Genomic DNA, 16552 nt, shown 5'->3' on the forward strand with positions numbered 1-16552 from the left:
ATCAAAGACACATGGAAGTAAAATCTATGTATTTGAGTTGGGGTACATAGTGAATCTTCTAACCTTGGAGCAGATCAGTCAAGTGTCCATGTTTTAGTTCTGTGTCACACGTTTAAACGATTGTGTCCTATTGCTCACTAACGGTTGGCGAGTTGCAGAAAATTTACCTCAGAAGCCTATTTATGGTTGGAAAAAAATCTCCCTCTCTCTTCTCTCAAACAAGCTATTCTGTGACACAAAGGCTTCCCTATATGAAGAGTGTTTATCATGCGGATGAAATTAATTTTGGTAATGGGGCTGTGTGTATTGGAGACCCCGAAACAATGAGGGCCTTGTGAAGAGGCCAGGCTTGAACCAAGGAATGCTGCTAGATAATTAATAAGATACTAAGCAAAACTGGTTAAAGAAACAAAATCCTACTTCAAAGTAGGGAAAGTTGGCATAAGAGCATAGCTACTTTGGGGTTGGGGGTGCCAGGAGATAGGTTTTATAACTTTTAGGCCTGTCCTCTTCATTTCTGTTCAACTCCACAATGACTGGGTGGGTCACAGTCCAGAGAAAAAGGTACCTAATGTGGAATCCATTGGTTGCTACTGGATTCCACCTCCCATCAGCATAGCCTGTGATCAAGAAATGTGGGAGCTTTACCTCAACAACATCTAGGAGGCTCCATGTTGGCTACTGAGTTCCAGAGCCTCTCTCAGGAGTGTGAGGCACACACTTGCCTCAGTTCAAAATAAATAAATATGGGGACAGTTTTCCATGTGTCCTTAATGCTGAGGGGAGGTGTATACTCTGCATACAACATGCCTCTTTAAAATTTCCTTTAGGACCATTTCTCTCCCCTCCCCCCCCCTTTAGGATCTCCTTCATGGAAATCCTTTTCTTTATACATAATCTTTAGATTCCTTACGTTTCCCTGCTTCAATGCAAAAGCAAACAAACGTGTCTGCGTTATTAAATAAAACACGTACAGTTGCGGGGGGGGGGCATTTTGCACATTTGCCTCGATTTTGCATATTGGGATGTGAGGGACAAGGGATACAGGGAAGTCCCTCCCATCTTAAGTTCCAGCCCATCCCCAAGCGCTGGAGAGAGTAGGGAGAGCTCTGCCTCTAGCGGAGAGTCAGGAAGTGGGGTCCGAGGCTCAGGCAAGGTTGCGGAGCCCATGCACCAGGTGGGACAGGAAGTGGGGGGCCCGGGGGGAAGGCCAATCCCCCCAACTCCCGAATTGCAACGCAAACGTAGGGGGAAGAGGTTGGGTCTCCCAAAGCTTCTGTGCTGGAAGAAAACGCGCCAATCGCCATTCGGAGGTTCTGACACCTCACCTTAAGGATGCATATTTACCGCTCTGAACACTGTAAATAATCAGCACTTAATAAAAGCCTAAAAAGACCATGCTGGAGTCGTTACTCTAGAGTAGCCATATCAGGCCCCCTGACATGATGTGAGCACACTTTTTGTATAATGTTGCCAGCTAGGCTCGTATGCTGCGCTTACTTCCTTTTAGCAAAAGTCTCTGATATACCCATACAATAAATATCCAGTCTCCCCTTGCCCAATAAAACAGTGAGACGATCCTGAAAAACCAAGAGGCTCACTTGAAGACAGTTGAACTCAAAATATCCCTGTCTAAAGTCCACTTCTGTTAAATGCTTGTAAGATTTCACTTCCTTCAAGTGAGTTTCCACTGTCCCTGCATTGCCAGCTTGATTTTCTCTCAATTTATACTCGCTGCTCATTTGCCTGTCCTTGACTGACCTCAGCATCCAATACAGTATTTGCTTTCCATTTTCCCACGTGGCACAACCTCTGCTGCTTGCTTCCTATCCCTTTGCTGGTGTCTGTCACTGTTTTAGCTTCCACCTCCTGCCCACCCACATTCCTGAAGGCTTCTGTGCATGAACTGCCACCCCCCACCCCCACCCGTGTCAGTGCCAAAATTGGACCAGTCATCAGACACATTCAAAGCTGCTCCTATACGTGCGCACGCACACAGATGCAGACAATTCTCTTATCCTATGTGTATCATACTGATGGGGGAAAACTACTTATGGCAATAAATGCAAAGTTAAAAAAAATACTGTAGGGAAAATAGTACTGAGAAGTACTCTCTGCATTGGTTGCCTTTGAGGAGCTTGTAGTTCATGATGGTAGTGCTAATTGCTGGGTTTTTTAAGGAGTTCTGCAGGTAGCTGCCCTGATCACATCAAGCCTAGGGCAGAATATGAAAGCACGTCCTCCTGGGATCTCCAAAGCCTCACTTCCTGTGCATAAGAAGCCTTAAGTCTCTGTACAGCTGTTTCTTCAGCCCAAATTTGCACAAGGACGCTCATTACTCCGTATAGAAAATTCTCTGTTACTGAACGTGCTTTTTTTTTTTTTAAAGTCCCTGTTTCCTGTAGGTTGGGTCAAGCTGCCTTCTAAGTAGGAAAAACAACAAAAACAAAAACACCCGCATACATTCAAAGCAAGCGACTAAAAGCAACATGCTAAATTTCTGTGCACGAAGAGCCCCTGCCTCCCAGCTTGAGAGCATTTTTCTAAATGGCTCCATTCAACAAAGCTGGAACATTGGTGGTACTGCTAAGCTTTCGTTGATGGAAGTTGGGCAAGTGAGTGGCATTGTGCAAAGAGAGCCCTCCCAAAATAGTGAAAAGAACGGTTTTAAGCTCCGAGGAGTCTCCTTAATCCCATTGGTTTTTGCCCTTCCCCCTGTAGTCTCTTGCAACTTTATCCCCAGTTATGGCATAGGTATGAGGATTTTTCTTCCTCTTCTTCGGTACACTTTAAGCTACTTAACTTCAGAAGGCTGCCCTTGTACTTGACAAGTGGGCTGGGGGGGGGAATGTTGGTTCGAGCCCTACAGAAAATAAATTATTTCCTCATTTTTGTGTTCATAAGTAATCACAAAGAATTAAACCAAAGGGAACTGTGGGCAGATGTTGAATTTAAATCACTCTCTGCTTTGGCATTTAGCCAAGACGGGTCTACGGAATCTTTCGTCTTGATTTATGACAGTGTTTAAGTCTCTAAGCCTTAGCAGTAGTGGGCTGAATCAGCTCCCAGAGAGAGTAAGGCAAGGGAAGCCATGAAGATGACAGCACAGCTAGGCTTTCCCCCCACTCTGTGCATTTCCTTTGATGAGGATTACCGGGTGTTACAGTGAAACTGGATTTATTTATTTTTATAAAAAAAAAACTTCATTATATCCTGGGGACTAAGGGCAGGTTATAACATACATATACCAAAACATAAAAAGGTATCCAAAGTCCCCCTGCTGATATAAATTCTTGCTTTCATTTTATGGAATTTCCAAAACTAAATTTTCCACGCCTAGGCACCATCGCCCACTTTGCATGATCTCTTGCTCCCTCACCTGCCTTTTTAAAGGCAATGATAATTGCGCCAAGTCAGGCCATGCAGACTCCTTTTTCTGAAATGCGGCTTTTTGTGCGTGGCGAAGATGAGGAGGTGGACAGCTTCAACATGCAAACTTGTGTTAGTCCAATGTATGCACCTGAGCCTTGGGCAGTAAGAGAAAGGGCAGCATGTGTGGAGGAGCTCAGACTTTGTCAAGGCTCTGTCTGACGTCAATGCCTTAAATACCATGCTACCATTTTGAGAACATCTCTTCATTATATCCCTGGTCCCCAATGGAGACAGCCAGAAAGGAGAGAGCGCAAAAATCTGAATGTAAATTGTAATTGGGAAAATGCTTTGGGGGGAGTGCGCATTCCTCTTGCATGAGCTTGATTAGAAATGTGATTTTCAACAAAGAAATAACATCCTCTACAAGTCATTGTAGGCAGGCAAGAGAGTTTACCGATTTGACCTTTGGCAAATGATCAGAATGAAAGCATAATGCGGGTATTAGTTGAAACCATGGTGGGTTTAAAAGTAGATGCTTTCCCCCTTTCATTATTTTTGGAGGGTCTGTTGAAATGAGGTGGTGTGTGTATCTTCTATCTTGAGTTATATTATTGACCTTGAATGAAACTGTTTCAAAGTGTACCATCAGAGCAGTTTACACCTTTAAAGTATAGCTTATGCACCTAAGCCAAAGATATCAAAGAAATGTTCTTGTTAGAAGAAATGGTTTGACTTTATGAAATCTCACCTCCTCTACCCTTCTCTCTTTGTGTTTCTGATATTGATCACTCTAGAGAGGCTTCCTCTCAAAAACTAAAACACCAAAGTGAAGTTGTATGTCATACACATGAAATGTTTCTTGTGCATTATCTAAAGGTTGAAAAATGTGTTGGGAGCCTGTGCTTAATTCTCCTTCCTCCTCTTTTGCAGGTAGCACTAGTATTTCCCAATAATGACCCTGCTGCTTTTATGGTAGCATTTTATGGCTGCCTGCTTGCAGAAGTTGTCCCTGTACCTATTGAAGTGCCACTTACCAGAAAGGTAAGAGAAACGTTTTCTTGTTGTTGTCTTTGTTACAATTGCTGTCAGAAGAAATTGCCAAATGACATGCCCGTCTGAGTAGGTCATGCGTTTTGGGATAAAATGGAATCCTTATGTAACTTATTTTTTTAAATGAAAGGTCACCCTCCTAAACATGCTCCAGTTATTCTTTCTTAGCTCTGCTGGGTGTCTTCTAGATTTTACATTTTTGATTTTGTGTTGGAAGTGGCTGCAGGCTGTTGTGTGCAACAGATAACAAGAGAAGAGTGAGCATTGAAGACTTCCTTGGAGACACACAGATAGCAAAGGTAGCTGTGTTGACCCAAAAGAAAAAGTCTATAGTAGAGCCATAGGCTTATGATACCAAAACGTCCATATAGCAAGCAAGCTTTCAAGTAGTCCAGTACGCTTCACCAGGCTGGCTATTATGTGTGGGCAGTGAGCAGCAGGAGCTAGGTTGGTGTTAAAGCCATAAAATCTCTGTGACAAGATGCAGTTTAGGAAGATGAAGCAGACTTACTAGATTAAGGCTTTCTAGGGATGCTGGTATGAAGAAATCTACAATGACTGATTCCCCCATTTTTGGAAATACAAAATCCATCATAACTAGGAAATTGCTAGATTTCCTATACCAAACTCCCAATTTTGCTTAGAAGTCAGGCTGCTAGAGAGTTCTAGAGAGCTTCGCAGTTTGCTCACTACTTTTTGACCGGCTGGTTGGCTTATTTTAAAGTATTTCCTTACTGTCGATTTTTGGGATTTCGATTGCAGGGAGTCTTCTTTCGCAGTGCCCAGCATTCCACACCAGGACGGAATTTCCAAAATAATAAGGTGGTTTCTATGCACAGAAATAAAGGCTCCAGCTGCACATAGAATCATGAAAACAGGCTAAGAATCCTCTGCACGAAGGCTAAATTAGTTGAAATCCTGTTGGAGATGGATGATCTTAAACTAATGGCTGCAAAGTTCTATGCTATTTCAAATGGAGCTAAGTTTACACTTGGGCTGAGAATCTTTCAGCCTCTGCTCATACTATGGAGCCTGATTATTTTTCTTCTAAATCAAGAGATGTCTAAGCAATAGTTACAAGCTCCACTTGGGTTTCATATGAAAAATTAAGATTGTTGGGGTCTTGGACAGCACCCAAGCAATCATTGGAATCCTGCTAGTGGCACTTCATAGGGCTGGGGACTTTGGACAGAGTTAACTCAAATGGCATTAAAATAGTGGTGACAGGTCTAAGTGTTTGTTCATTGTTTCATGGTTGTAGGTTGATGGACTCTGATCTCATGATTGGCTTTGAGCAAGTGGTGCAACTGATGCTTTTGGGCAAAAAACATTTTCAAGTATATTCATTCTTAGGAGGTATTGGATTAGGCATCTGTGGCTGTAGAGCGTAACATCAAAACTCTTAGGTGGTGGAGAAAACTGCTTAACTCTTTCTTTGCCTCAGTCTCCTCTCCGGGGAAACTGTGCTCAAACATTCCAGAGCAGGGGAAGGCATTACAGCCCAAGATAGGTAAAGAGGTTGAATGAGCACCTAGCTGTTCTAAATAAATTCAAGTCTTCAGGGCTGGGAGAATTATATTCATGAACACTAAAGAAACCTGTGGATATGATCGCCAAGGTACTGTCCATATTAGTTTTTTATACTTCTCAGAGAACAGGTTAATTACTGCAAGACTAGACATGGCTAAATGTTGTCCCCATCTGAAAAAGCGGGGGCCAGGCAACTGCTGACTGTTGAGGCCAATGTCCAAAAAGATTCAATGACAAATCAAAAAGCAGTCAATCTAAATAAATTTAGGGGGGGGGACCAATCTAATTACAGAGAACCTGCATGGGTCTCTTAAGAACAAAGCTTGCCAGGCTAACCTTATCTCTAGTTATTAGCCTGGTAGAGGAATGCTGTGGGTGTAGCATTTCAGTAAAACATTCAACAAGGTCTCCCACAATATTATTGTCGGCAGGCTGGTAAAAATGTCGACCGGCTGATGCTACTGATAGGTGGATTTGTAATTGGTTGATGGACCATTCCAAAAAAGTGCTCATCAGTGGCTTTTCGTCACACTTCAGAGAAGTGGAAAACGGAAAAGTGCATTGTTCTCTTGTGAGCCTGGTCTTACTTAATATGTATTTTTGAATGAGTAATTTGGATGAAGGAGTGGAGGGGGTGTTCATCAAATTTACAGGTGGCACCAAAGTGAGTGACGTAGCTAATACATTAGAAGATGATCTTGACAGGATGGAGAACTGGATCAAAAAGAACCAAATAAGTTGAATAACTTAGGTAGGGAGAATCAGATGCACAAATGCAGGATGTGGGATGCACGGCTTGACAGCAGTATGTGCCAAAAAAAAGAGAGATCAAGGCATTTTAGTTGACTTTGAGCTAAACATGAGTCAGGAGTGTGATACAGAGGCTAAGAAGGCTAATGCAATTCTCTAGGTTGCCTCCACATAAATATAGCATCTGGATGGCAAGAACCATTGGTCTTATTGTATTCTGCTTTGGTCTGACCTTACCCAGAGAACTGACCCTGTTCTTGGCAGAAGTTATTGAAAAAATAAAAGGTGTCTCAATGGCAAGGGTTCTGGAGACCAAGTCCTATGAGGAAAGGTTAATGGAGTTGGGTATGTTTAGCCTGGAGAAGAGACTGACTGCTAAGAATGAAAGCCCCATTCAGAAATTTGAAGGACTGTCACATAGCAAATGGAGCATGCTATTCAACTGTTCCCACTTCACTCCTGACATAAGCAGGATAAGCAGACCTGGAAGCCTTAATTTCCCATTACTTCCAAACCTATGGTCTGTTGTTCTCTAATAAGCTGCAGTTATTAGCCAGCCCTAAGCCATGGTTCGTTTTTGGCTTACCAACTGCAAATTGTTAAGGAGCAACGAAAAATGATCCTGGATTCAAGCATAGCAGGAAGTCATTGCTTCCTGTTTTGTTAATTCTGCTTACACCAAGGGAGAATCAAAGCACGAATTATGGGACAATGTGCACCAAGACTTTCCTAGTTCATTGTCAACTGTGCTAGGCCAGGATTTTTGGCTTAATTTTAATGTGTGAACACATCCATTGATTCATATTGTATTATATCCGCACTATTTTAATATCCAGGTTCTTTCCTTGCACTTCTCATGTTGCAATTTATACTGACTAATGCTGAATTATGAGGCCTACGGTGCTAAAAATAAAATAAAACGAGTGTTTCATTGTGAAGCTCTAGTTTCCTGTGTGTTGATGTGTGGGGTGAGAGGCAACCTGATGATTATGTGCCCCTGTAGGGAATTTACTATGAACACATGGACAGAGTTGGAGTAGGCTTGCTGAAACTTAACTGGGTCAGAATAACTTGCTTTTGCTGGGGTGGGAAGAGTCCTCCAATGGGCTCAGGTGTTTTTTAAGGTACAGGTGGACTCTTCTGACTCATGCTGGTCTTTTCACATGCATGTTTACAGTTGCTAGATTCCTCATAGCTTTGGGATCAGGGCCTTATAGTATTACTGTACACAGAAGGAGAATTTCTACAAGGATGTTTCTCTAGGCACTGCTGCAAAATGACAGGTGAAACAGCACCTTCCAGACTTTCGTCTCTTCTCTTCCTTCCCCCACCCCCCTCCAATATAATATGCATGTCCTCTGTTCTGTATTTGAGAACTGGCCCCCCAAGATTTTCATGGGTTCTTGTTTGTGGGAAACTGAAAAGGCAGCTGAACAAAAAAGTGCCAGAATCATTCTGTGTCTTATTCTAGCCTGGTCTGTTGAAATTTTGCAAAAGGTAACAGGAGGGCTTTAGACAGTTGACTTAAACCTTGCCAAGACTGCTTTGGAAACGGATATCGCTCTGTCACAAAAAATAATGAAAAAGGGAACTTGAGGTAATTGTGTATTTTGATATAGGAAAACACAACTCTGGTTTTGACAACAAATTGAAGTTTTTAGTTGTAGTAATCTGTGTGACTGGTTATTGAACCATTGAGCTGGTTATGTGATTGTGTGACTGGTTATTGAACCATTGAGCTGGTTACGTGACTGTGTGACTGGTTATTGAACCATTGAACTTGTTTATATACAGCAGGAGCTGGTGAAAATTGCACTTCATCCCAGGAAAAAGGTCCGGTCGTTAGTCAATTGCAAAAAAAATTCCGACTTTGATTGGAGGCTTTTCATACCCAAAGACTCAACTTCTCTTTAGTTCTTTTCAGTTATTGGATCTCTCTGTAGCATTCCTTCAGCAAATGGAGCCTTGCACATTTTGGAGGTTGCACATAAAATATAGAATTGCAAATAAAATAAATATGGCAGGCAAGCTCTGCGTGGATGGCGGACTGATGCAACAGTGTAGTGACAGAAGACATTAGGCTGGCAGGTAGATAGGTAGATAGACAGCATGACTTGAAGTGAGTGAAATGCATCGAAAATCTCACGTGGGCTTGACCAATGTGAACCCTGTTTAATTCTTCTCTTGTGCATTTAAGGATTAATTGTGCTTGCAGGAAAGGTTTGCACAATGTAGTGGTTTTGTTGTGTTGGGTAGCAGGAAAATAGGCAAGAACGAAGCAAGGCTTTCAGAAACAACTCTGCTTTAATGCTATGTAATGTGCCTCAGATAGCTTGCACTGATGAACCACTAAAGCAAGAATGCTACAGGAGCGCAAGAGTTTCAACAAGCACTATGTTCCTCTGGCATACATACGGTAACATGTTTCATGCCACTTGTATGGAACTTCTCTTCCAACAACGGTGTCTGCATACTAATGAGATGCCTTCCCTATGCACAAACACCCGAGGTGGAGAATGTGGGCAGGTGTATGAGCTGTAGCTCACATAGCTGGCAAAAGCCAATTTCAGCTTTTCTTCCCTGTTTCCCAATGCCTTTGCCACATCTTTCTTTATCTCGGGCTGTGTACACATTGCCGTTTACTCCAGCTCCAGTTTCTACTGCTGGTATTTTAATCTTGAGTGCACATAATGTTAGCTGCAATCCATATGTACCCTGTAATTTCTTGAGAAATGATAGTTTTTGATACGTTTCCCCCCTCAAATCAGTTGCCATCTAATTTGAAAACACAAGCCATGGTTAAGCTGAGGCTAGTACAGTTCCAGCTGCCACTGTGCGTGCACAGATAACAGCGTATGTACAGATAGGAGCGTCCTTGAACAAGAGATTAGGGTAGGGTGGAGGGTGTAAAATCCAGGGAAACAAATCAGATAATCAGGTGAAGACACTCCCATGCTCTTTCTGGTGTGTATGGCAAGTGCAAATGCTACTTGAAACACAGTAATTTAGTCTTTGGCTCCTGTAGTTTTCTTGACTTAGGCTTTTTGCTTCCCTCTTTATATCCACTTGCTTCCTCATCTTTTCGTAGTTCTCCAGATGCCCCTACAAGATCACCTTCTTTCCCCCGGGCCTCTGCTTTGTCCTTACCTCCTTTCCTACGCTACCCGTTTTGCCTTAATACATTTCCTGTTGAATTTCTTGGCATAGTAGGAGTCTGTTCCACAGTGTTTTTACAATTGATGAATTTTACCTGTTTGTTGGTTTTGCCAGGAAACCAGTTCCTTTTAGGAGAGGGGTAGGGAGCCCATGGCCCTCCAGATGTGGCTAGACTTCCAACTCCCATCAGACCCAGCCAGCATGGCCAGTGGTTAGGGAGTCTCCAGTCCAACAATATCTTGAGACCCACAGGTCCACCCGTCCGCCTGTCCTGTCCTGTCCCCCCCCCCCCCGGTTACTTTAGAATAATAGAAAATGTCTTAGGCCCCACTACATGTGAGTGAGTTAAACTGAGGACACGGACTATTCAGTTGCTTTGAAATCTGTTAATTCAGCTGATTCATTAGTTTGTTTGCTGGTATGTTCTGTGTGTTGCACAAAGGCACACAAGCCTTTGAAAATCTTATGGTTTTCTTCAGTGTGTTGCTCACTTTCTGATGGAAAAGGATCCTAGGAAGGCCCAAGAGCTCCTGAACAGAATTTATGAAAAACCCGAGTCACATGAACATAACACACACACACACACACACACACACACACACACATTCAATGAACAATCTACACAGTATGTGGGGCTCTCCTTCTCCTTCATCTTCTCCTCCTATATAGGGATAACTTGTAGTCTGTGTAGTGTCCACCTGTGTTTTTCATCTGTAATCCCAAGTCTTCTGAAGATGAGGTACTACAAATCTTCTTACTGGTTTGTATTCAGTGGAGTTGCTCTTCTTCTCTTTCTCTGTTCTCCCTCCTTCCCTCCCCGAGTGTGGTTGGCACTGCAAATCCACAGCATTTCTTGACTTTCAGGCAAGTCAATGACAAATGACTCTAGTGTAGTTGGCATAAACTCTTGTGTATGTCCGGGACCTAGGGGGCTCTGTTGACAAAAGTGATGGAGAGGACACGACTGTGGGAAAAGTCACTTTGCTTTTGGGTTGTTAAACCCGGCTATGGACAGAGTGGCTATTAGAGCATGTGGATATCTGCACTGAAAGGTCTTCAGTGCAAATAACACCATTAAACTCTGGGGGTAGTTACTGTTCCAAATGAGCCTTAATTGGAGATTTGTATATGTAGCATCTGTTGAGAGCCTGTGTATGCTAGATTGCCCAAACTGGATATTGTGGGTCATGTACAAATGACAAACAATTCCATTTGGGCCCCACACTGAGCTTTGTGCCCAAATGACAGATTGACCAAGTGATTAAAGCTGGGTTTAACAATAGCTAGATCCCTGCTTTGACATGGACTTTGGGCAACTGCTATGAACCTAAAATCATATATTTTAACTTCCCTTGGAATAAGCCAGGAAACAAATCATAGTAGGTTTGTGAGAACATGTCAGTCTTGGAACATTATTAATCAAAATTTGAGTGCCTAACCTGGGTCTTAATAACCACTGATGTGGCTTGTAAATGATGACACTGGCAACTAGGTTTAGTTACACTGAAGGAGAAAAGAACTACATTTTCTGGAAATAACGAAAAGGGGGGAAAGTTAGTTGTAGACTGAAAGCATCAATCACAGGATAATACAGGATTCGTTTTCAGCATATCTGCATAATTTATTAATATATGTATATATGCTACATATTAGCGTATTGATATATTATTAATATTAATATATGCATTTGTTAACACCTTTTAAACTTTTGTAAATTTGCCAGGGCCTGGCTAGTTCAGATATTCCTCAGGCTAATGATAGCACAGCATGCAGTGAGTTATTCCCCAAAATGGCATGATTTCATCCTCTTGTCTCTTTCTATTTATCTTAACAAGGGGACTCCTCCTTCTGTCTGGATTTTCATAGAAGCCAAACCAAATGAGAGCTCATTTCTGAAGACTTTTCTTGCAAAAGTATGTCTTTAACTTTGCCAAGCTGGAAATAAATCTCTAATAATTATTGTAACAAACAGAAAATGCGAATAAATAAATAAAATTGACAACTTGTTGGATGCCTGAACTTTGAAAAGGTTATACAAGTCTATTATATACCAGTTTCTCATCCGCCATGCCATTCAAAAAAATCAGCATATGCAAACCCATCTTTGTAACAAAACATTTTCTAAAATCTGGGTATGAAAATACTGGTGCTAAGCTTTGGGGCGTGATGCATGTCGTTTGATTGCTTTTTTATTCGGCGTAATGATACATTAAAAAACAAAAAGACACTTGAATTGGATCTACAGTGGTACCTCTACTTATGAATAACTCTACTTACGAATGTTTCTACTTACGAATGGAGCTCTGTCCGCCATCTTGGATGCAGTTTAGATTGGATTTTTTTCTACTTACGAATTTTTAGATAGGGTTGCTTCTACTTACGAATTTTTTCTCCCAATGCATTCCTATGGGATTCGACTTACAATTTTTTTCGACTTACAAATGTGTGTTCGGAACGCATTAAATTCGTAAGTAGAGGTACCACTGTATTGTGGAAAACACAGATCTATGTCTAAAAGCTTTACTCTTTATGTATGACTTTCCTCAATAGCCTCAAAGTTTCCCCTTTTGTCTTGTTTGCTTCAGTTCCCCAATGCATAATTTCTTTGTTTTCGAGAACATCGTGATATTTAGTTCGCACTGCAAAATTCTCTATTCTGTTTTCAATTCCCTCTCTGCCTAGAGAACTATTGCCTTTTAATATATATTGAAATATATATGGTGTTTGGTTGTTGGCTGGTACGACTTCAACAGATGCATGGGGTATATCCAGGAACTTCATATGCACATTTTGGGTTGCTTTTACTATGTTGACTGCCTGCGCGCATTGAAACACGGAAGCCTTGATAGAACTAAGGGGGCACTAGTTTGTAAGCATTGTAACTATCCTTTGGTACTAGTTCCCCCCCCCCCCCAAAGATATAATTGGTGTATGATCAAAGACAGAAGAGGTGGGGAGAAAAAGTGAAGCATGCAGTGGCTGTTAGGTTTATTTTTACTTGGGGTTATGTAAACTCCAATTCCAACCCCCCATCCCACTTTTTTTACAAAAAATCCATTGCGGAAATTGTGCCTGGTGTGAATTATGTGCATAAAAACTGAAGAAGGCAAGGGTCCCTCTATTCCAGCCAACATGTTCCAACAATGACAAGGGCAACAACCCCCCACCATTGTTTATCCCCAGCATCTCTGAACACAGAGGTTCCGTGGCTGATCGGCATTTCCACCATGAATTTTTTCTCAACCCCCCCACCCCCCTATTTTAAAGACGTCAAGGCTTCAGTTCCACCTCCACATACTCCGGCAGCGAATGCCATGTATTGTGTTTTCGCCTGCCTGATTCGAACTTGCTGCTAGATCTATTTGATTTGGTGGTCCCGAGTTCTCACAATATGGGAGGCGGAGGAAAATCTGCCTTACCTGCTAAGTAGACAGGAGAGCGACCTTGCTAATTATACCTGTGCATGATTATGCTGCCTGAACCTGGTTGTGCCTTACCCCTTCCCTGCCACGAGCTTCTGCAAAGTTCACAAAAAAAACTGGCCCCAAGCCTTACCCCTAAGTGCTAGAAATGTTGTGGTCCTCCAGATTTGTTCCTTGGAAGTAAGGTGAGATTTTTCGGGATGCAGCATCCTTGGCCCTTGTCATAGAAAATGCAGATGCGCAGAACGCAAAGAGGCCTGCTCAGACTGTTGCGGTGGTTGTCTTTTCAAAAGTGTTTGGTTGGCTAGGTAAAGCAAATGCCTTTTGTGTAAATTTGTTCTGAAGCAGACTTTTCCATTACTGCTCTTGCAGTGATTTACTTCTGTGGTTTCTTTCTCGCTTTGTCTTCAACCAGGACGCAGGAAGCCAGCAGATAGGCTTCTTGCTCGGAAGCTGTGGTGTGACGGTGGCCTTGACTAGTGACGCCTGCCATAAAGGACTGCCTAAGAGCCCCACAGGGGAAATACCACAATTTAAAGGTAGGCTTGCTCTTGCTAAGTCACAGTACTGATTGCATGTACATCACAAAGTGAAGAGGAAGTGATTTTGCATTGATTTTTAGGCATCAGACCGAATAAAAGGCCTAGATGTGTTTCTTCTCCCATCAGCTCCAACTAGCATGGCTAATGGGCAGGCATGTCCAACAACATCTGGAGGGCCACAGATTCCCTATCCCTGTGCTGGATGAGCTAGTTTTCATACCACATGGTTTGATATGGCATAAGGCTGCTTCGTAATGGGACCCAGGTGGCGCTGTGGTTAAACCACTGAGCCTAGGGCTTGCTGATCAGAAGGTCGGCAGTTCGAATCCCTGTGACGGGGTGAGCTCCCGTTGCTCAGTCCCAGCTCCTGCCAACCTAGCAGTTCGAAAGCACATCAAAATGCAAGTAGATAAAAGGAACCGCTACAGCGGGAAGGTAAACGGCGTTTCCATGTGCTGCTCTGGTTTGCCAGAAGCGGCTTTATCATGCTGGCCACATGACCTGGAAGCTGTATGCCGGCTCCCTCGGCCAATAATGCGAGATGAGCGCGTAACCCCAGAGTCGGACACGACTGGACCTAATGGTCAGGGGTCCCTTTACCTTTACCTAAGGCTGCTTCGTACATTTTAATAAACCATTTTTATTAAGTACAATTATTTTTTTTAAAAAACCCATTATGGTCAATTAATGCTTTAAAAAATAAAATAAAAGCAACACTTTGTGTTTACTTCTAAGGCTGGCCAAAGCTGCTATGGTTTGTCACAGAATCAAAACACCTATCGAAACCTCCTCGAGACTGGTTCCCACATATCAAAGATGCAAACAATGACACAGCTTACATTGAGGTGAGTCCAGGTCTTTGGAGAGCTACTAAAAGTCAATGCAGATAATATGGGCCTACATGTTATAAACCACCTTCCTATATTCCTAGAATTTCAGATTGAAGAGCTCCAGGGATCTGGTGTGATCAATTAAACACTCAGACTCATTCCTGCCATTACAGCCAGTTCAAACCTGAGAACGTATTGATAGGAGGGAGGTTTTTTGTAATGGCTTTGTCTGGCTATTTAGGGAGTGGGGCTAATGTAGGGCTGGAGACATGTAGAGAATTTGCAGGATAGGTGAATGAAGAAACAGGTAGCTGGCAGAGGAAGTTTGAAATCTTGGTGGCTGAATACTGGTTGATTAATCATTTTTAACTGGGGGTGGGGTGGGGCATATCATTTGTTTGCTGAGTTAGTGTTGCAGGGCCACTGGCTTGCTCCTGCATTGAGTGAACAGGGTGGGAACAGAGGCTCTGGCAAAGCTTCACCTTTTTATTATACACATCAGCCATCCATTCCCCCAGGCAAATAGCAGAAAGCAGTTGTAGTTCACAGAAGGAGAGCCCTTTTTGTTGTCTCATGCACACAGACACATCCCTCCCCAATGTATCTTTGCTAGCATGATGAAAATGGCAGAGGGGCATAATCCATCGAGGCCCTTAGGATTTTGGCCTTGTAGTCTGGGTGGAGCCTTCCTCCAGGCTGCTTTCAAATGCCCATCTCTTTAGTTCCTTGAGTTTTTGTGGTTCCTTGAATCTTGATGAGAAAAAAAATTCTCTTGCAGTACAAAACATGCAAAGATGGAAGTGTTCTTGGGGTTACTGTGACGAGAATTGCACTTCTGACCCATTGCCAAGCTCTTACACAGGCATGTGGATACACGGAAGGTATTTCAGCATTGTCTCTTAATTCCTGAAACTTTTTTTTCATGGTTCTGTGCAGCTGGCATAATAAGTTCTTGAAGATGATAATGACAAAGCCCCACTCTCCTCTGCCCTAGCAGTGATTGGATTGGCTCAGACTAAGCCATTGTCCCCCACCAACCATGGGAGAAATAATTCTTTCTATTTCTTGGTCAATCTGATTTGGGTTCCAAGATCTCCTGCCATTGCAGTAGCCCTTGAGGAAGCTGTATTTCCTAGGGGCTACTTAGGGCTGGAGGTGGGGATGGAAGGGAAAGGGTTTTGAAAGGTGGTGTGTGTGTGTGTGTGTGTGTGTGTGTGTGTGTGTGTGAGAGAGAGAGAGAGAGAGAGAGAGAGAGAGAGAGAGAGAGAGAGAGAGAGAGAGAGAGAGAGAGAGAGATTGAGGTTGGCTAGCTGGGAGAACTGATGGAGTGGGGATACCATTTCTGCTTTAGATTAAAATCCCAGTTGGAGAATAATTCCATGGGTTGTGGTGCTTGTCTCGCATTAAGGTGAGCATTGCTAGCCTCTTGAAATTTGTATTTCCCATTTCCAAAATGCAAGTCTTGGTGGCATCTCGGTTGTCTTTATTTTTTAAAATACTGTTCTTGTTGCTTTGTTTTCAACATCGCCCCACTCCCCAACCTTTTAATATGGCCTGTTTTGAAGTGAACCATTGGTTATGACATGCAATTCAAATGAAAACAAGAGTGGGAGGGGAAAGATGAAATGGTCTGGCCAAGAGCAATCAGTCAGTAATGATTTATCTCAAATTGTTCTGCAGCTCATCTGGTGACAATTTTTTAAGCATCAAGATTTTATTACAATTACTTCTTAAAGTGGGCTGTTGTTGTTTTTTTGCAGACTGTGCTACACACTCAGTAACTAACCTTGTTTTGTTGTTGTTTTTTGTCACGCAGCCGAAACCATTGTGAACGTATTAGATTTCAAGAAAGATGTAGGATTATGGCATGGGATTCTTACGGTAAGATAACTGCTCTTTA

The 16552-nt window shown here is 42.6% G+C and overlaps 1 protein-coding gene across 5 annotated transcripts in view; it reads left to right on the forward strand.

The window, feature by feature from the left end:
* Nucleotides 1-16552, forward strand: part of DIP2C (DIP2 acetate--CoA ligase C (putative)) — a 306453-nt gene that overhangs the window by 223886 nt on the left and 66015 nt on the right. For 3 of the 5 annotated variants that reach the window (XM_035128997.3, XM_035129001.3, XM_035128998.3), the window contains 6 exons: nt 4303-4413; nt 11694-11771; nt 13696-13819; nt 14558-14667; nt 15431-15533; nt 16469-16533. In XM_035128997.3, coding sequence (XP_034984888.1) covers nt 4303-4413; nt 11694-11771; nt 13696-13819; nt 14558-14667; nt 15431-15533; nt 16469-16533 — 591 coding nt within the window. The remainder of the gene's footprint in view (nt 1-4302; nt 4414-11693; nt 11772-13695; nt 13820-14557; nt 14668-15430; nt 15534-16468; nt 16534-16552) is intronic. The other 2 variants (XM_035129000.3, XM_035129002.3) reach the window with 1 other exon arrangement.

This window comes from Zootoca vivipara, chromosome 11 (assembly GCF_965207765.1).
Source record: "Zootoca vivipara chromosome 11, rZooViv2.hap1.1, whole genome shotgun sequence".
NCBI classification, from domain to species: Eukaryota; Metazoa; Chordata; class Lepidosauria; order Squamata; family Lacertidae; genus Zootoca; species Zootoca vivipara.